Source organism: Callithrix jacchus, chromosome 8, assembly GCF_049354715.1.
Source record: "Callithrix jacchus isolate 240 chromosome 8, calJac240_pri, whole genome shotgun sequence".
In the NCBI taxonomy this organism is placed as follows: Eukaryota; Metazoa; Chordata; class Mammalia; order Primates; family Cebidae; genus Callithrix; species Callithrix jacchus.
In genome coordinates, this window is record NC_133509.1 from 92,930,187 (window position 1) to 92,952,093 (window position 21,907).

Below are 21,907 nucleotides of genomic sequence, written 5' to 3' on the forward strand. Positions count from 1 at the left end.
AATGTTATGCTTCCCTAAGAAGGTAATCTAGCCACTGAATTTAGGTGCAGGGTATTTGGACTTTGAGCATTTGTGTAGTTTAAATAGCAAATGATTACACCTGCATATTAATAGCTAACTACTACACAAATAACTCAAAACCAGTAATGTCATTACCATGGCAGCCTTTATATAACATCTGCTATATTTTACAACTCAAAATATATTTTAAAACATATTAACGCATATGGCTCAAGCAATCCTCCCACCTCAGCCTCCTGAGTAGCTAGGACGACCGGCACGTACCACGCTTGGTTAACTTTTGACAATTTTTTGTATAGACAGCATCTCATTACGTTGCCCAAAGTGGTCTTGAACTCCTGGAGTTGAGCAATCTGCCCACCTCTGCCTCCCAAAATGCTGAGATTACAGGCATGAGCCACCATACCTGGCCACAACTCATATATTTAATTGTGAATGATACAAGTGTTGGTCTTGGAAAAATACAGGAACAATACTAAATTGAATCCATTTATGCAAAGATAAACTGACTATCCCTAAGCCTATCTATGGTCATTCCTATACTTTCCCAAAGTTCCAAAGTATGAATGGCATATAAATCTCCAATTATTCTTTGAATGTATCCATACTTACATTAATATCAGCATAGTTGAAACCCTCTTCAAAAGATACTGGTTCGGCCAGGCGCTGTGGCTCACACCTAATCCTGGCACTTTGGGAGGTTGAGGTGGGTGGATCACTTGAGGTCAGGAGTTCAAGACCAGCCTGGCCATCATGGTGAAACCTCATCTAAAAAAAAAAAAAAGACTGGTTCTTTTTTTGAGACAGTCTTGCCAGGCTGGAGTGGAGTGGTGCAATCATGGCTCACTGCAACCTCCATCTCCTGGGTTCAAGCAATTTTCCTGTGTCAGCCTCCCAAGTAGCTGAGACTACAGGCATGTGCCACCACACCCAGCTAATTTTTTGTATTTTTAGAAAAGACGGGGTTTTACCATGTTGGCCAGGATGGTTTCCATGTGTTGCCCTTGTGATCCACCTGCCTCAGCATGCCAGAGTGTTGTGATTACAGGTGTGAGCCACTGTATCTGGTCATAAAAGATAATGTTCTAAAGAAACCTAAATATGAGCAGCTAAACTACTACAGAGGCCATAATATAAGTAGATATACCTAGCTCTACAGCTCTTATGAAAGAACGCTAAGTGGTTTTCTTTCTTTTTTTTTTTTCTTAAGATGGAGTCTCGCTATGTTGCCCAGGCTGGAGTGCAGTGGTGCAATCTCGGCTCACTGCAACCTCCGCCTCCCAGGTTCAATCAATTCTCCTGCCTTAGCCTTCAAGTACATGGGGCTACACAGGCGGCTTGCCCTCACCACACCTGACTTAATTTTTGTATTTTTAGTAGAGACGAAATATTGACATAGTGGCCAAGACAGTCTCAAACTCCTAACCTTGTGATCCACCCGCCTTGGCCTCCCAGAGTTGGGATTACAGGTATGAGACACCGCGCCTGGCGGTGTCACCAAGTGATTCATTCATGCACACTAAACAGGATTAATAAATGTAGGTTCAACTGTAAGGATACTTTAACCACTGCTGTACGACTAGTCTCTTAAGGAAAAAAAGCTGGTACATTTTACTTTGATAAATGTAAAATTTATTTTAAGCAAAACAGTACCTTATTACCATAAATCATCTTGATGCTGATACCTAAAAAAAAAACAAAACCAAAAGTTTTAAAGTTTTGCTTTAGAGATACCAAAGAATAAAATATATTTAGACTTGTAAAAGCACTTATCTGATGAGATTCCATTTGCTTTTATTTCTGTGATTCATAGAGACCTAAAAAATAAGAAAATCAACTTGTAGGTTATCAATGTTTAACCAATTTCAACAGAATATTCTTTATTTTACAGGAGGTGCAGCAAATTAAGATTACCAATACTATCATTTTGTAAAAATATCCACCTATATCAAAGGAACTTCAAAACATGAAATGCAGCTATTGTTACCCCAACAAAGTATAGCTTTTTTTTAGTTCCAACTGACCGTATGTATGGCTTAACTATAATAAAATCTAAGTATATACCCCCCCAGAGTTGTTTAAAAAAAAATCCTATAATTCTATTTCAACTGGTGAGCACACAATAATTACTGAGATGCTAAAGGTATACATATTGAAATCATACTAATTAACTGCAGGATAAGGTAATCTATTTTAAAAACAATAATTGAGAAATGTATGGAGGTTGGATGCGGTGGCTCATACCCATAATCTCAACAGTTTGGGACACTGAGGCAGGAGGATCGCTGGAACCCAGGTGATCCACCTGCCTCGGCCTCCCAAAGTGCTGGGACTAGAGGCGTCAGCCACCATGCCTGGCATACCTCAGTCTTAATAAACGTTAATTGCTGATTAACTGTTAAAGGATACAAGAAATAGCACAATTTTTGCCTTTTAGTTTACAAAATATTCTGAGAAGCTGTTTACTTATAAAACCACTAAATTATACCTGTTACCCTCCTTTTGATTAGGGTGTATTTAAAAAAGATACCTTTTTGTATGTGGCTGGTTAAACTAAAAAAACAAACAAGAAAAAAAAAAGCCGAGTGTGGTGGTATTCACCTGTGCAGTCCCAGCTACTCATGAGGCTGAAGTGGGAGGATTGCTCAAGCAGTGCAATCATAGTGTGCTATGATAGTGCCTTTGAATAGCCACTGTACTCTAGCCTGGACATCACAGTGAGACCTTGCCTCTAAAAAGTAAAAAAAAAAAATTGGCCAGGTGTGCTGGCTCACGCCTGTAATTCCAGCACTTTGGGAGGCCAAGGTGGGAGCATCACGAGGTCAAGAGATGGAGACCATCCTGGTCAACATGGTGAAACCCCGTCTCTACAAAAATACAAAAATTAGCTATGCGTGGCAGCACGTGCCTGTAGTCCCAGCTACTTGGGAAGCTGAGGCAGGAGAATCACTTGAGCCTGGAAGGCAGAGGTGAGCCGAGATGGTGCCACTGCACCATAGCCTGGGCAACAGAGCAAGACCCTGTCTAAAAAAAATAAGTAAGGTAACAAGGCCAGGAGCAGTGGCTCACGCTTGTAATCCCAGCACTTTGGGAGGCCAAGGCAGGTGGATCACCTGAGATCAGGTGTTCTCGACCAGCCTGGCCAACATGGTGAAACCCCCTCTCTACTAAAAATACAATAATTAGCCGTGCATGGTGTCAGGTGCCTGTAGTCCCAGCTACTTGGGAGGCTAAGATAGGAGAATTGCTTGACCAAGAAGGGGGAGGTTGCAGGGAGCTGAGATCATGCCATTACACTCCAGCCTTGGTGATGGAGCGGGACTGTCTCAAAAAGAGAGATAACAGAGGGCAAAGAAGAAAGCCATCCATATTCCCACAACCCGGAGAAACTGTTAGGATTTTTTATTTTTAGTTTTTGCTAGCTTCCATGGTTTATTTCTTTTTCTTTTTTTTTTTTTTTTTTTTTTGGGAGACAGGGTCTCAGTCTGTTGACAGGGTAGAGTACAATGGCAGGATGAAAGTTCACTGCAGGCTCGACCTCTTGTGCTTAAATTATCCTCCTTCCTCAGCCTCTTGCATAGCTAGAATCATAGGCATGTACCATCATGCCTGGCTAAGTTTTTAATTTTTTTTTTTTTTTTTCTGAAGAAACTGGCTCTCCCTATATTGTCCAGGATGGTCTCAAACTCCTGACAAGTGATCCTCCCACCCTGTCCTCCCAAAGTGTTGCAACTGCAGGTGTGAGCCACTGTCCAGCCTCCATTGTTTTTACAAAGTATGTACTTAAGTTAGGTGGTATGTTCCTATGTACCTATATATGTACTGTCCTTCCTATATTTAAATTAAGATATTACAAATAAAATAGTCATCCTCTGACCACTCAACCCCATCAAGAGGCAATTATTAAAGTATATCGTTCCAGTCCATACATCTCTTTAAAATAAATACTAGTATAATGTGGTTAACATACAAAGATAGTTGATGAGTAGGATTCCTTACTCATATACCTTGGGTTTGTCTTTGAAGTGTATGATTTGGACTTATATTTAACTTCTACTACATGGAATCATAAAGTTTTGAGAAAAATTCAGGTAAATAAAGAGTTGAACTGAAGATCCACATGGAAATGGGAGTTAATTTTCTTTTTTTTTCAGGAAAAGCCAATGGATTCAAGACTAATGTAATATAGGAGAATTATTCTCAAGATAGCACTAAGGAAATACTGATCATTTAGAGAAAAGGAAATAGAATAGGAAAATTAGACGTATGAAGATAGTAATATATGATTTTTAGTAGGTCTGACGGGTTTGAGTGTCAGCAGCAACCAAGTGATTGCAGTAAAAATTGAAGGCAAACACTTGGATGCCTACAATGTATCACATCACCAAGGAAGATTAAAATTTAAAAAGTTAAGTAGGATATAGTTCTTTCCCTACTGAGAAAAGCAGATACTAAAAATTACTGGCCAGGTCTATTAAAGACGTGTATACAAGCTGAGCACGGTGGTTCACACCTGTAATCCCAGTACTTTGGGAGGCCGAGGTGGGTGTATCACTTGGGGTCAAGAATTGGACCAGCCTGCCAATATGGTGAAACGCCATCTCTGCTAAAAATAACAAAAATCAACCAAACATGGTGGCATGTGCCTGTAGTCTCAGCTACTCAGGAGGCTGAGACAGCAGAACTGCTTCAACTCTGGAGGCAGAGGTTGCAGTGAGCCAAAATGATACCACTGCACTCCAGCCTGGATGACAGAGTGAGACCCTGTCTTGAAATAAATAAAGGTGTGCATACATATACTTGCATGTCTATACTGAATTACAAATGTGTGCTTTGGGAAGGATGACATACATTCTGACAAATATGGAAGGGAATTTGGGAACATTTTCTGGAAACTTAGTGGAAGAGCCCTCCAATGAGTGAATTCAGAAGAAAAGAAAAGCTTATCAATAATTAGGGGCAAAAACCTTCTGAGATGCTAATAATTTTTTTTTTTTTTTGAGACAGAGTTTCACTCTTGTTACCCAGGTTGGAGTGCAGTGGCGCGATCTCGGCTCACTGCAACCTCCGCCTCTTGGGTTCAAGCGATTCTCCTGCCTCAGCCTCCCGAGTAGCTGGGACTTCAAGCGTGAGCCACCATGCCCGGCTAATTTTTATATTTTTAGTAGAGACGGGGTTTCACCATGTTGACCAGGATGGTCTCGATCTCTTGACCTCGTGACCCACCCGCCTCGGCCTCCCAAAGTGCTGGGATTACAGGCGTGAGTCACCGTGCCCGGTGAGATGCTAATAATTAAAACAAAGTAGACTATGTAAAAATATGAAGGATAGAATTGACATTGATAGTGGGAATGTATGCAACAGACAACTTTCTCAAAGTGTGGCTCAAAGATCATCTAAGTCAGAATTCTACAGATTTGAATTCACTAGGTCTAAAGGATCCAGGAATCTGTATTTTGAATAAGCATCTGATGTAATTCTTATGAACATTCTAAAATTTGAGAATCACTGATTTGGAAGGAGGTTACTAAAAGGAGAACAGGGTAACAGAAAAAGTTACTTAAAAGGTTTAAAGAGATGACACTTAGGGCCGGGTGCAGTGGCTCATGCCTATAATCCCGGCACTTTGGGAGACTGAGGTGGGTGGATCACCTGAGGTCAGGAGTTCGAGACCAGCCTAGCCAACATGGTGAAACCCTGTCTCTACTAAAAATACAAAAATTAGCCAAGTGTGGTGGTGGGCACCTATAATCCCAGCTACTCGGGAGGCTGTCACAGGACAATCACTTGAACCTGGGAGGCATAGGTTGCAGTGAGCTGAGATTGTGCCACTGTACTCAAGCCTGGGCAATGAAGGAAGACTCCATCTCAAAAAAAAAACAAAAAAAAGAGAGAGAGAGATGACACTTAGCAAAATGAGGGATGAAGCAGTAGGGGATGATGGGTACTTAGAAAAATTTTTTTTCATGATTGTGTAAGAAATGTATGTCTCAGAAATAGCAGCATACAACTAAGATGAAAAGAAAAGTGGGGGGTGGGGTTGGGATGAGGGTGGGAAGAATCTGGCAGAAAATTTACAGGGATGGTTTCAAATATTTTACAATTCAACATCAGCTCCCAAGGAAGACAACATACAGGTGTTAGTAGAACATTTACAACATGTGGGTGGACAAACAGCCGGGGTGCCAATTATGAAGAAATCCGATAACTGTTCACTAATGGTCAGGGATTGCAAAGCATCTTTCATATTTTACTGACAGGTCAAAAAAGAGAAAATTAGCTCTGACTTAATGCAGACCAGGTCAATTTGGTCAAAGAGAATTTTAAAGAAGAGCTTTGGTTCCACCATTGTAAAAGAATGGTAACACAATATTCCCTACCAGAAATATTAGAATTCAGGATTACACTGAAACCATATTCTACTCCCACATTCTATAAATATCTCATTGGAACTTCATTTCATAGGATAAAAACTGACAGAAAATTCATCATTGATAACTAAATGTTCTATTTACTATTTCAGTTGCAAAAGATTCTTAAAATGGTGTCACTGCAACTTTCCCCCAAAAGGTATTCAACATTTACAATGTAGTCCAGTTCTATTCTAATTACCATCTAATCTTTGGCCCGTCTCTTCTGTAAGTGGAGCAAATGTGGCTAAATGCAGTTCTTACATATTTCTCAAACAGAAGTCTACTAGAAATGAACATAAATTCTTCCTTCATAGGCAGTATAATAATTCATTTACAACCTCAAACACATTTGACATGAAAAGGCTAAAGGCGAGCCACAAAGTAGGCAAGTCATACACTAAATAGTTCTGACAGCAGAAAGTTTCTCTTCCTTCCTGGCAGCCCTCTCTTTCATGATAAGCAGCCAAATGAATCTTTCTGACAAATGACATCATATGTAGATATGCCATGCCATTCTCCCCCACCACCAGTCCTAGATAATCTGGAAAACTTCCAAACTGAATTTCAGCAGAAGCTAGCCTAGTATAAAATCCATTCTTTTCCCTAAATGGAAATCTGACAAAACAGGAAGTACACAGCAGCACAGAGAAACAAGTTTTGTGGCTTCAGTATTTACTGGTAACAGACTAGTTCTTCATGACTAATAAAATGCAAAACTTCAAATTTGAGAGGAAAACAGCAAGTTTGCCTTGGGTTACCAAGGCTTCAGCATTTCTGAAGCCTTAAAAGCAGTATCACGTGATACACAGAGGAATTAAAAAACAAAAAGGTGGTACTTTTTTTTTTTTGGTTATGTTCATTCATACAAAATCCCCCTCCCTGCCCCATCTGACCAAGATCTAAGCCATGAAAATTATACAAACACTGGAAGGAGTTTTATGATTGCCTACACAGACTAAGAAACAAAGATTTTTTGAGAAACAATAAGAAGTCTGGTTTGATTAGAGGGAAATAATTGGGAATTTTAAAATTTTTTTGCTTGCCATAGGATTTGAGGTAACCCTAAATGTAAATAAATACAAATCCCTAAGATCCCTATGTAGGCTGTTAGAACTGGCAGACTCAATAACATATCATTAAACCTATCACAAGCCAACAAAAGGAAAAAACAAGAAAATGAATCCATCCTCCATGCCTTTCCCCCCCTCAAACTACTGCTGTTGAAACAATTAGAGGCCTTTTCAGGTAATGATTAATTTGCATCTAACTTGTAAGCTGTCATACATAAGTATAGTTGTGTATCTAAGTGCCTAGCAAATGTTAAAGTACCAAACAAATTTAAAGAGTTATTATTTAATTGATTCCCCACCCCATCCAAAGCAGGTTGAGATCTAGTTAGACATGAAACCACTTCTGTGGATCACATTAGATTTTTTAAACAAACGAACTACAGTAGAAAATACTGAATTATACTGTAGTACTTTTGTGTGTGGGCAGTACACACACATAAAACTGAAATGACACCATAATGAAATTAATCAGCGGTCTCATGTGGCTATTAATTGAAATATCTGTTTTACCAAGCAATTAAAGCAATCAGAACTCTCGTATTAAATAAAACAGTGAGACGGGGGTGGGGGGGCATTAAAACTTCTGTCAGAATTTGATTCTAGGAACGTCAGGCTGCCAATTCCTCAAATGCTAAAATTATCAAGTAAATGTCTAAGACTTCTGATCCTGAGGGGTTGTTAAAAAACAGTTAACCTTGTAGGGACAGATGGATATTAGAAGCTTAGAATTCTTGTTTTTAAAATATGGTGCTAGATTGCAAGCCTAAAATATTAAGAGCTGTAAATACCTTGCCCGATGTCCCTCATTCTATAAAAGAAAAAGTAGTGATGTATGCCAGGTCATAGCCAATGAGTAACAAGGTTATGATTAGAACACATTAACATGTTTTCAAATCCAGTGTTTCTGTTTTAGAGAGCTTATTCAATCCAATTTCCTGTTAAATTAAAAATTCTCAGAATTTTGGAGCTAAGCATACACAACTGTTGCTTTAACTCCATGAATGCCTACTATGAGCCTGATATTTTAACTTCTCTCTCCAATTCCTGCCATTCTCATTTCTTCCAAATCTTGATGCCAAGCCCCTAGCAGTATCACAGCAAGGAAAGATCAAGTGTTCTCATAAAAATCTCACCCAGTTCCTATTCTCAGGTATGCCCAGTTTTACACCTAAAGGCATTATGGTACTGCAATTTTAAAAATAAGTACTTGGAGAGTGAGATTATGGGTTCAATAATTTACTGAACCCTGTGGCTTATCTATCCCACTACTGGCAACTGACAAATCCTTGTCCCTGGATGGACTTCTCCCAGATTTGTACCACTGACAATTATGAGGAAGATCTGTAAAAAATGAGGTACCATAAAGCAGAAAAACAATTATCTGGTGGTTAGAGATACCATCTTTTTTTTAAAAAAGTGATTTCATTTTAAGTGACTGGCCAGGACATTCTTGAATGTACAAACACTGACAAAACACATTTTTACTGGCATACATTTGTCCGTTAGACATGACCTTAGCTTGCTATACCTTTTATAAACTTTCATTACACAAATGAATGCCTACTAAGTGCCACGGCCTGTGATAGGTTTTAAACCTATGAAGCTGAAAAAGGTACAGTTTTCTGCCTGTAAAGATTGTGTAACACAGTAAAAGAGACACACATAAACAAAAGGGTAAAGTGCAATAGAGAAAATGGTAACGAATCAAGAGGAAATATATGAAATTCACATGGTGATTACCTATATAGTTATACCTAGAGAACTATCAGAAAACTTCACTTAAAAGGTAGCATTTGAACACAGAGTGATAGGACAATATTCAAAATGGTGAAACAGTATGAACAAAACTGAGAAAACATATGGCTTGTACAAGAGAACCATGATAGTTAAATGTGACTGCAGCATATGATACTTGAAGTAGTCAACAAATAATGTTGGAAAGAGATTGATATGACCTTCAGTAGGGTTTCAGAATCAAGACAAGAGAGTCCAGAAGCTTAATTTCTATATACCAACACAATAATGTATACATTTAAAACTCTCTTGGAATGATATGCATGTAAGAGTATGACATCACTACCACCAGCAACTCATACCCAAGTACTTCCTAAATACTTGGCACCATTCTAAACACTTTACATGTCTTAATCATGTAATACTAATTCCAACCTTGTCATGCAAGTTCTATTATTATCCCCATGTTACGGATGAGGCGAAGAGAGTAAGAAATCTGCTCTAAATCACCTCTCCTCGCAAAAATCCTGGCCGCACCTACACAATCTAAAGCTAAGTATCTTCTTTGCTATCCTGGTATAATTTTAAAGCTATTATTCTTATGGGGGCATAGGAAAAACCTAGATCCTACAAAGTAACCTAAATAAAGGTTACTTTTACTAAAGGGTAAAGGAGATCCTAAGAAGCCAAGAGGCAAAATGTCAACATATGTATTTTCTGTGCAAACTTGTCAGGAGGATCAATCAACTTCTCAGAGTTTTCTTTCTTTCTTTTTTTTTTTAAAGATGGGGTTTCACCATGCTGGTCTTGAACTCCCAACCTCGGGTGATCTGCCCACCTTGGCCTCCAAAGTGCTTGGATTACAGGTGTGAGCCACCACGTCTGGTCCCTCACAGTTTTCTAAGAAGTGCTCAGAGAGGTGGAAGACCATGCCTCTAAAGAGAAAGGAAAATTTGAAGATATGGCAAAGGTGGACAAGACCTGTCATGAAAGAGAAATGAAAACCTATATCCCTCCTAAAGAGAAGACAAAAAAATTGTTCAAGGATCCCAATGCATCTAAGAGGCCTCCTTCAGGCTTTTTCCTGTTCTTTTCTGCGTATTGCGCCAAAATCAAAGGAGAACATCCTGGCCTGTCCATTGATGTTGCGAAGAAACTGGGAGAGATGCAGAATAACACTGCTGCAACTGTTTACAACAGCAAAGACCTGGAACCAACCCAAATGCCCATTGATGATAGACTGGACAGGGAAAATATGGCACATATACACCTTGGAATACTATGCAGCCATCAAAAACGATGAGTTCATGTCTTTTGTAGGGACATGGATGAACCTGGAATCCGTCATTCTCAGCAAACTGACACAAAAACAGAAAATCAAACACCACATGTTCTCACTCATAGGTGGGTGTCGAACAATGAGAACACATGAACACAGGGAGGGGAGCATCACACACTGGGGTCTATCAGGGGGAAAGTGGGGAGGGACACTGGGGGGTGGGGAGTTGGGGAGAGAGAGCACGAGGAGAAATGCCAGATATAGGTGATGGGGAAGAAGGCCAGCAAACCACACTGCCATGTGTGTACCTATGCAACAATCTTGCATGTTCTTCACATGTACCCCAAAACCTAAAATGCCATTAAAAAAAAAAAGTAACACTGCTGCAGATGACAAGCAGCCTTATGAAAAGAAGGCTGCGGAGCTGAAGAAAAATATGAAAAGGACATTGCTGCCTGTCCTTGCTAAAGGAAAGCCTGATGCAGCGAAAAAGGGAGTTGTCAAAGCTGAAACAAGCAAGAAACAGAGGAAGATGAGGAAGAGGATGAGAATGAGGAAGACTAAGATGATGATGAATAAGTTGGTTTTAGTGCCGTTTTTTTTTTCTTGTCTAGCATTTAACCCCCTGTATACAACTCACTCCTTTTAAAGAAAAAAAATGAAATGTAAGGCTGTGTAAAATTTTGTAAACTGTGTATAGTGTCTTTTTCGGTATAGTTAACACACTACCAAATGTGTCTTTAGATAGCCCTGTCCTGGTGGTATTTTCAACAGCCATTAACCTTGCTTTGTACGGTGTGGAGGTTGTAAACTGGCATAGAAATTTAAAGCAGGTTCTTGTTGGTACATCACACAAATTAGTTATGTATGGGGATGGTAGTTTTTTCATCTTCAGTTGGCTCTGATACAGCTTATACAAAATAATTGTTCTGTTAACTAAATACTACTTTGCAATTGCAAAAAAAAAAAAAATTGCAGTTGTTTTGTTGACATTCTGAATGCTTCTAAATAAATACAAATCTTTTTTTTTTTTTTGAGACGGAGTCTCACTCTGTTGCCAGGCTGGTATGCAGTGTCACCACTGGAATGCAGCGGTGCAATCTCGGTTCAAGTTGAGTCCCCCTGCCTCAGCCTCCCAAGTAGCTGGGACTACAGGCCTGTGCCACTGTACCCTAATTTTTTTTTTTTTTTTGGTATTTCAGTAGAGATGGGGTTTCACCATGTTGGCCAGGATGGTCTTGATCTTCTGACCTTGTGATCCACCCCACTTGGCCTTCCAAAGTGCTAGGATTACAAGCATAGGCCACTCCAATTGGCCTAAATTTTTTATTAGGAAAAAAAAAAAGGGTGCCAAAGGCAAGAGATTATTAAAAGTGTAGAAAAACATACTCATAACCAGTCATTAAAAACTTAGAATGTTGTAAACGGATACACATGTTAGGTTTCTGAATATACTAATTTTTTCCTGAATCTGTAAACAGGTATCTTTGTAACTCAAAGCTAGCATTACAGTGGGGAAAATTTTAAGTACCTATTTAAATCAAAGACTGTCTTGATAAGTATATAGTAGCTCAAACTTCATAAGCTCATATACTATCCCAAAAGAAAGGTTCCCAAAAGGTTAGGTTTTATATAAAAACAGACTAAAAATGGAATCAAAAAGAAAAATATACATATTTAATACTGTGACTGCTATGTAATTGATAAAATAAAAGCCTGGCTTTTTTTCCCTAAAACAAAATCAAAAAAGAGAGCAGCAAATAAAACATTTTTGATATTTCTAATTATTAAAACTAATTTCTTGTACTGAACATTTTATTTATTGAAATAAAAGTAATTTCTAAAAACAAGATACTTAACACCTTTACCTGCATTTCAGATAAAGCATCTTGGCTAAACATTATGTTCCATAAACATATCTGTTCCCTCTAGACATTATTTTAAAAAGAAACTAAAACAGAATACACAAAAATTAGTCCACTCAGGAAGAGGAGATATTTCACTCCATGTATTTGAGCCCTTTTAAAACATACATATATAAAGGGACTTCAAAAAATTTGTGGAAAAATAGAATTAAAAGATAAAAAACATAAACTTTGTTTCTCAACATAAGCTCCATCAAATCAAGATACTTTTGTAAGCAATAATACCAGTCATTCAGTCCATTCCTGAAGAACTGAGGGTCCTGGGAATTTAGCCATGTCAATGCAATCTTTTTACATTAACTGAAGAAAAATGGGCACCCTTAAAAAAAAAAATTCAAGATTAGGAATCAAAGAAGTCAGAAGGAGTTAAAGCAGAACTGCAAGGCAGATGCCTCATAGTTTCCAATCAAAATTACTGCAGAACTGCCCTAGTTTGATGAGAGGCCTAAGCTGCACTGTTGGGGTAGAGTACACTTTGGTGAAGCTCTTTCAGGCATTTTTCTGCTAAAGCTTTGGCTAATTTTTTCAAAATACTCTCATAAGCAGATGTTACTGTTCTCTGGCCCTTCAGAAAGTTAACAAACAAAATGATTTAAGCATTCCAAAAACCTGCTTTGCCATGACCTTTGCTCATGACCAGTCTGCTTTTGCTCTGGCTGGACCACTTCCACCTCTTGGTAACCATTGCTTTGCCTGTGCTTTGTCTTCAGAAGTGTACTGGTAAAGCCATAGTCTATCTCTTATTACAATTCTTCAAATAAATCCTTTAGGATCTTGATCAAATTTGTTTAAATTTCCATTGAAAGCTTTGCTCTTGTCTGCAGGTGATATGGGTGTAACAGTTTTGGCATCCACTGAGTGGGAAGTTTGCTCAATTAATTTTTTCAGTCAAAATTGTGTGAGCTGAACCAATTGAGATGTCTATGATGTTGGCTATCGTTTCTGCTGTTAATTGTTGGTTCTCTTCAATTAGGGCATAAACAAGATTAACTTTTCCATGTCAAATTGATGTGACTAGTCTGCTGCTGTGGCCTTCACCTAAAACTCCGTTTTGTCTTAAACTAGTTATGCATTTGTAAACTGTTACTGATTTCTTTGGGGCATTGTCTCCATAAACTACGTAAAGTATAGATAATTTCACCATTCTTCTACATCACAACCTTTACCATCAATTTGATGTTTGTCCTTGCTTCAATTTTAACAGAATTGATTTTGCCTTGTTAGGGACTCCTTGCAACCTATGTCCTATCCTTGGTGCCTCAAACTAGATCCTGTTCAGACATGCTATAACAAGTTATTATGAATTCATTTTGGGGCGAAAAAATTTATAAGATGCTCTCACAAAACTATTTTTTCAATAATGAAAAACTAATGACTCCTTAATTTGAGAATCACCTGGTTTTACTTAACTTACATATTTTTTTAATTCAAGCTGAACTAAAGTATCATTTACATCTAACTCTAATAGAATAGAATTAAAAGTTACAATGTAGAAACAATGTAAGGTCCAGCTTCATGCCTTGTCCCAATTAAGGGACACATAAAGATTTTGAAAGAACAATAAATGCTTAGTGGACATTCCAAGCTCGAACTTGCATGTTTAAAACAGATTTCATCTTCTTTACCAATCTGTGGCTTTTCTTGACTTGCCAAATTAGTGAATGGTACTGCTTGTTCCCTCATTCTTAAATCTTGAGTGTATTTTTTCTTTCTTCTCTACCTCTATAATCAGAGATCAAACACTATCAAGTTTTCCTCCCCCAAAACAACTTCTTGCTCACCTATTCCTTTCTCTCTCCAGATCCTACTCTAGTTTCATCTCATGCTGAAACCACTTTCACAGTATCTTGTCTCCCTACCTCCAACTCCTGTGTCGTTTCTTCAGTTATATTGGGTGTTGTTTCTAAATAATTTTCCAACACTGTATTTTATTTATGCCATGCCTTTCTTTATCTGTTCAAAAACCTTCAGCAAAACTAACTAAAATTAAAAGGGAAATCTGTTTGGAAAAATATGTACAGGAAGTTACTACTATTATATAATAAACTCAACCAATTAGATAAAATATCAAGACTAATACATAATTAGAAATCTTAATAGACAACCTGTAAAAGAATCAGTAAGTGAAATCACAGAACAAGGTCCCATTTTACTAATTCACAATAAAAACCTTACAAAGAAAAAAAGAGCTCAATATATTTTGCACCTATTAAATTAGCAAAAATGATAATTATAGACCACTCAATGCCACTAGCTAAACTCACAGGGAGGGTGATAGTGTAAATTATTATAACCTGCTTGAAAAACAACACAGCAATGTTTCAAGAGTCATAAAAACCTTCATACAATGACTCTTTAAATTTACCCCTAAAAGAGCAGTCCAAAAGATAGAAAATACTGTGTATGCACACAAGATAATTGAAGGACCATGAAACCTACATAATAACGCAATAGAAAAATGAAAAAGATTAAGAAGCTTGATGGAATATTTTCAGGCATTAAAATCATTATGGAGACTGTCCACGCAGTTACACTGAATGCTTGTTATAATGTTAAAGGAACACAGAAAATCAAAAACTTCTCTAAGACGAAAGAAAATACACAAAGACAAGGAAGAAGGCAATTTTAAAAATCACTTCGAGTGGCATTAAAAGTGATTTTTTTTTTCTTTTGAGACAAGTTTTGTTCTGTTGCCCAGGCTGGAGTGCAGTGGTGTGATCTCGGCTCACTGCAACTCTTCCTCCCAGGTTCTACTGCCTCAGCCTCCAGGGTAGCTAGGATTGCAGTCACATGCCACCATGCCCAGCTAAATTTTGTGGTTTTAGCAGAGATGGGGTTTCACCATGTTGGCCAGGCTGGTCTCCAACTCCTGGCCTCAAGGGATCTGCCCACCTTGGCCTCCCAAACTGCTGGGACTACAGGTGTGACCACCAAGCCTGGCTGATTTTATTTTTGAGTTCCATTAGAATTTGTAAAATTGGAAATAAGACAAAAATAATGGTCAATTTCTGTTTACACCCAATCTTCTAAGACCCTCTAGAACCCTGTAATACTCCACTGGATTCGGACATGCAGCTGAAACATTAGTAGGCTGGCCACATGCAATTTTCCCTACATAATCTTCAGCCAATCCTTTCTGAGCTAGTTTACCCTTCGTCCCAAATACAGATTTTCTTATATTCTTGCTCACGACCTTTCATCTAATTAGAATGCCTTCTCTCCTTCTAATTTTACACATTATCTCACTATCTGTGAAAAGCCTTTAACAACCATTATACATTTCTTTCTGCTCTGCTTTCTAAAGCAATTTGTCCTTTAAAAGAAGCACTAGATGTGACTGTATACAGAACTTTGATAAATCTATTATCAGGTTCCATTTAAATCTGTAAGGTTACATAAATTGCTTAAATCTTTTGAAATAACTACTTAACTTTCCACATGTGTAATTACATTGTCTTTTTTATTGACCATAAACTCCTGGAGCATAGATCCTTGTAGGAAAGCCATTAGGCAACTCACATCTGCTTGAATCTGAATCCCAAAGTAAGCTGTCATTCTAGTTTGAATTATTGGTGAAACAAAACCATTATCTATGACTCCACGTGGCCATAAAATCAGCAGTTAAATCTAACACATCGCTGGGTGCAGTGGCTCACGCCTGTAGCCCCAGCACTTTTGAGAGGCCGGGGTGGGCAGATCACGAGGTCACAGGAGTTCGAGACCAGCCTGGCCAATATGGTGAAACCCCCGTCTCTATTAAAAATGCAAAAATTACTGGGTGTGGTGGCATATACCTGTATTCCCAGCTACTTGGGAGGCTTAGACAGGAGAATTGCTTGAACTCAGGAGGTGGAGGTTGCAGTGAGCCGAGACTGCACCACTGTACTGCAGCCTGGGTAAGGGAGCGAGACTCTGTCTCAAGAAAAAAAAAAAAAATCTAACAGGGCAAAAGACAACATAGAAATTACAAAGTCTGCTTTGGTTACAAGTAAGTAAATTATGTAACTTTCCATAAATTACATCTTTAGGAAAGCTGCAACATTCAGTAGCAAGCATTTCCACTTCTCAATATATACTTATGTGTACAGAAATAACTGTATAGTTGAACAAATTCCATCATTTTTCAAAAGATATACACAAACACACACACACACACACACACACACACACACACACGAGCAACATTACCAGTCTTGATTACCTAAGAGTAGCTAAGTAAAATTACTTACCACAAACAGATTGCAGATCTAGGATTTTTAAAACTGGAACACCTTGCTTAATTTTCCCACAAAATCAGTCTTACTCTAAAAGACAAAAGACTTTTTAAAAAATCTGAGTTTGTTATAGCTTATTCAGAATACAGACTGTATATTTAAACACACACACACACACACACACACAAATTACTTCCCTCCTAAACACTCTCGTTGATAAGAATGATTAAAAAAAGTCACAAACATGTTAATGGTGTTCTGGGATAAAAATATCAAGTACTTAAAACTGGGAACCACATGAATGGGCAGACAAATCCATAAGGATGTGCTAATTTTTAGATTTCAGTCTAAAATACCACATTGGGAAGCCAATTACGTATTCTCAAACTCTTGATCAAAAAAAAAAAAATTCTTCAATATAGCTTTATATCACAGAAACATTAAAAAGTTGGTAATTATGACTCCTATTAGTTTGGGCTCACTGAACTAATAGGTTACAAAAATACAATTATATCATAATTTTATTGTTTTATACCCAAGACACTGTCTGGTAACTACCAATATTTATCTATAGTTACCATCGAGACATTATAAAATACTTAAAAAAGGATTGGGGAATAAAAAGAAGCCTGAAAAAACTAATACTCTTGATATATTCTTTGCTTTTAATTTTATTTGTTTATTTAGAGACAACGTTTTGCTCTTGTTCCCCAATCTGGAGTGCAATGGTGCAATCTTGGCTGACTACAACCTCCACTTCCTGGATTCAAGTTATTCTCCTCCCTCAGACTACCGAGTAGCTGGGATTACAGGCATGTGTCACCATGCCCGGCTAATTTTATATTTTTTAGTAGAGACAGGGTTTCTACATGTTGGTCAGGCTGGTCTCGAATGCCTGCCTGAGCCTCTCAAAGTACTGGGATTACAGGAGTGAGCTTTAATTTTTTATTTTTAAATGAAATGCTTCCTATGTCATCCTTGCACAGAGGCCATGCTAATCTCTGTATTGTTCCAATTTTAGTAGGTGAGCTGCCAAAGCGAACATGACACATTCTTCTTGGTCATCTAAATCTACATTTCATTATCAATTATAAATCAATTCAGTATTAAACTAAGTATTTGGAATATTTAAAAAATTTAAGGTTAAAGCAGCATCTGTGAAACATTAATTTTCAGGAAAGAATTACTATTAAAAGACATTACATTGAAAAACAAGCCTGGTCAACTAAAAAAAAAAATTAGCTGGGCCTGATGGTGCACACCTGTAGTCCCAGCTACTTGTGAGGCCAAAGTAGGAGGATCCCTTGAGCCCATGAGTATGAGGCTACAATGAGCTAGCATTCCAGCCTGGGTGACAGAGATCCTGTCTCAAAAACAAAACAAAACAACACAATAAAAAAGGGGGGAAAAAAAAGAAAAAAGGAAAAAAAACCCCAAGAAACCAAAACATGTAAGTTGGCTTATTTCACATTTTATATACAAATATGCATACAGATTCAGAAGCAGCATCTACAGAGGTGAGGGAAGGGAACAGTGATTAAATAAAACAGTTGCTGCTTTCTGGGAACAAAGTTTCAAATTTGGGAAGAGTCAAACAAATGCAAAGAAAGTGTGGCTAGACACATGTCTTTATTATCACGCTACCAAAGCACTGAGGAATGAATGCACACAAGAATGGGAAACTTCAGAGAAGGCTACAAGGAAAAATGAAGCAGTTAAATTCAACTAACTAGACCATAAAAATAATTTGTTGTTAGTATTCCTAAACATCACTTCTGTGTAGCAAAATGTTTCACTGTACAAATGCTCACCTAAAGTGAAAAAAACATATAAAGTTAAAAAAAAATTCTAGGGTCCAAGAAAAATTCTCATATATTTTATGGTATGTGTAACTTAAAGACTGTGATATTTCTACTTGAAGAAACAGAGGTCCAAGAGAGAATGTTCAAAAATAAAGCTAAAGAAAAACCAGAAAATAGGGTGGGGGGACAGTAATGAAAAGGACAATCAATGTTAAATGTAGTAAGAAAAGCTTTTTGATACACTACTGTATAAGCATCCCTAGCTTAAATATATAATACACACACACACACACACACACACACACACACACACACACGAGACAATGTCTCAACTGTTGCCCAGGCTGGAGTTTAGTAGCAAGACCACAGCACACTGCAGCCTTGACCTCCCCGGTCTCCAGTAATTCCCCAACCTCAGCCCTTGAATTAGCTGGCAACCACAGGTGCACGCCACCACTCTGGCTGATTCTTGCATTGTTTGTAGAGAGGAGGCAAGGAGAATCACTTGAACCGGGAGGCAGAGATTGCAGTGAGCCAAGATCGTGCCATTGCACTCCAGCCTGGGTGACAGAGCAAGACTGCACCTCAAAATAAATATATAAATAAATAAAATAAACATGAAATAAAAAGTAGTAAGTCATTGGCCAAAAAAAAAAAAAAACAACAACAAAGAAATGCCCAATAATATGATGTATAACATATCCATATTTAACAATGTAATCCAAAATCAAATGGCAAATGCCAATAATGCAAAAACCACAGTTATTTCTGCAACAACCTTCTTAGACACAGTATTTTGCAAAACACGTACAAGGATATTCACTGACCTAATACTGCTGTTATATAAAAATAAGCAGGTTACATAAGTTACGGTGTATTTATCCCACAAAACACTATGAAGACATAAAAGATGCTTTAAGACAAAATATTTTCAATGTTCCCAATGTCTACAAACAAAAATAGATGGTAAGAAAATGAGCAAAACTAGAATATTTTCTAAAACAAAACCAAGAAAGACAAAGCCTTTTGTGTAATATATAACTACAGTTTAAACTGTAACTATCTTTTGGTGGAGGGAAGAAATTTTTGTATTCTTCTTTGGGCTTTTTAGTAATATCCAAATGTCCATGGATTATTTGGATTAGATAATAACAGTTTAAACTTTGATAGTGGAATTACGGATGCTTACTCCCTGGAAAGTTCAGTAATATACTGTTTGTTTTAGAAGGTCTTCTAAAAAACTGCTTCACCCCTCAACATTCCTATTTACAAAATATTTTCTACATGAGAAATTTTTAAATAGGCGGGGTGAGTACCACAAAAATATGCATTTTTTTTTTTTTTTTGAGACGGAGTTTCGCTCTTATTACCCAGGCTGGAGTGCAATGGTGCGATCTCGGCTCACCACAACCTCTGCCTCCTGGGTTCAGGCCATTCTCCTGCCTCAGCCTCCCGAGTAGCTGAGATTACAAGTGCCCACCACCACACCCAGCTAATTTTTTGTATTTTTAGTAGAGACGAGGTTTCAGTATGTTGGTCAGGCTAGTGTCGGACTCCTGATCTCAGGTGATACACCAGCCTCGGCCTCCCAAAGTGCTGGTATTACAGGTGTGAGCCACTGAAATAAGCATGTTTTATGATAAAAACATTAGGTACTTCGAAATCCAGAAATGAGAACCACATAAATGGGTAAAGGAATCCGTAAGGATGTCCTAATTTTGGGATTTCACTCTAAAATATTACATCAGGAAGCTAATTATATAGACTCATGTAAATCTGAATAAACAAAACATCTTTCAACTACTTTTCGTCCATTCTAGTATTCCTCTACTAATCCATAGAAAGTTTTTCTATGGTCCCCCGTAATTCTAAGGATTTTTAGAGACATTATGACTCACCTCAGTAATGCTTTGAGATATCTGCCACTGAGATGTTGTTTTCTTCAGCACAACTGCCAAAAACCCAGTAATTGTTAAGTCACGCAACCATTTTCTAGTCTTGAGCTCCACCAATATAGCAGTACGGTTTAAAACAGATATTCAGGGTAATTATTAGCATCTATCCAGTGTGACTAGGTCACTCACTAGAAATACCAACATACATTTCACTTTCTTAATGAATACTTTTGAGCAAAATCCCTGTTATAAATAAAAAACTGATTCTGCTAAGACGTTTTCTTACTGAGAAAATTTAGTCCACGTGGAAAACTGACGATATGTCACATTTAAAAAACCATTCCATTCTATAAAACTAGACAATTTATATTCCAATTTCACTATTTAAAAATATGTGTCTTTCACCGAACAAAGCACAAGATGTTAACAAAACGAGATCAACGTCTATCTTATCTGGGAGGTTCTTGTGTTTAAGATGTTTTCAGTCCTGCAAAATCACTGTTTCCTTTCAAAAAGTAGCATAAGCCTCATGCAGAGTGACACACACGCTTGTCTAAGGTCAGAGAAGCAGCGTCTGCGCTGGCAAGTAAACTGCTCAGCATGCAGAAAGCCAGCGCTTTCTCCAGTTTCCTCACAGCTTTATCGCGCGAGAAGCACGCGGAAAGCTCTCTCCAAGCAGGATGTTTTTAAGAACCACTTCTTCCCTGTCTTAAAAGGCTCCCACAGCTGGTGCTAAACAGGTGGAGAATACGGCAAGTCCCCGAAATGCATTTCCAAAGACAGGAAGAACTGCTCAGAGAGTGACAGAATCCAGAAAATCTCTCACATTCTCTAGAGCCCAAACGATCACATCCAAGAAAGAGGTTTCTCTCTCCTCTACCTCTCTCTCTTTCTCTGGGCGGGAGAGGAAGCCTCGCCCCCTTTCATCCCACCCCTTCTCCCCTCCCCGCCGCCAAGAACTGATTTTAAACCATGGCTGCCCGCGGCCCCCTTACTTCCGGTGCCGGTGCCGCTAGAGCTGCGCCATCCCCCCAAGTCAATCGGACAACCACAGCCTCCAACTGACCTTTTGACAGCTCTGCGGCTCCTCCGTCCAAAACTAGGTGCTGTCCTTGAGGGAACGGTGGATGGCTGCCGCAGAAAAACGAATCTGCCAGATGAAAACTCCGTTTCCTTCTCGCCAGAAAACTAAAATGCGATGGAGCTGCGGCCACCGCTGCCGAGACAAAATGGCGCCGGGAAGCTGGTTTGGCGCAGGCGCATAGGAAAGACACTGCCCCGCCCCCGTGCAAGCCCCTGGCTGCAATTCTGGGTTCCGTTTCCATGGGACACTCCGCCGCCAATCCTCGTGCCGAACTGCTCTTCCTGACCCCACAATTCACCAATCAGTGCACAGTCAAGCACATCCGGAGTCGTGTCTACCAATCAATTCTCAGAACTTGCTTACTCAATAACCAACTCTCCAATAACGTTGGTCTTCAGAAAAAACCAATCATAAGTGGAAGATGTCCTACCTGCTGTTTTTCGCACCAATCCATGAAGTTTCAGAGCTAC

At 38.5% G+C, this 21,907-nt stretch overlaps 1 protein-coding gene and 1 pseudogene across 1 annotated transcript; both read right to left on the reverse strand.

Annotated features, from left to right (window-relative positions):
* Positions 1 to 1,630: 1,630 nt before the first annotated feature.
* LOC100895059 (uncharacterized) lies at positions 1,631 to 21,733 on the reverse strand. Its single transcript, XM_078335035.1, has 4 exons — positions 21,420 to 21,733; positions 20,357 to 20,409; positions 1,795 to 1,838; positions 1,631 to 1,706 (listed from the first exon to the last, which is right to left on the reverse strand). Exons 1-4 carry the CDS (start codon positions 21,676 to 21,678, stop codon positions 1,679 to 1,681), a joined length of 384 nt encoding a protein of 127 aa, XP_078191161.1. The 5' UTR covers positions 21,679 to 21,733; the 3' UTR covers positions 1,631 to 1,678.
* Positions 17,606 to 17,697, reverse strand: LOC118145304 (U6 spliceosomal RNA; annotated as a pseudogene).
* Positions 21,734 to 21,907: the final 174 nt, after the last annotated feature.

Excerpts from the sequence above, each read along its gene's own strand:
- LOC100895059 (XM_078335035.1), bottom strand. The coding sequence starts at position 21,678 with ATGGAAACGGAACCCAGAATTGCAGCCAGGGGCTTGCACGGGGGCGGG. Across the intron at positions 1,839-20,356 it reads TATCTCAAAGCATTACTGAG|GTCTCTATGAATCACAGAAA; the intron begins GTGAGTCATAAT and ends CTTATTTTTTAG. Across the intron at positions 1,707-1,794 it reads AGCAAATGGAATCTCATCAG|GTATCAGCATCAAGATGATT; the intron begins ATAAGTGCTTTT and ends TTTTTTTTTTAG.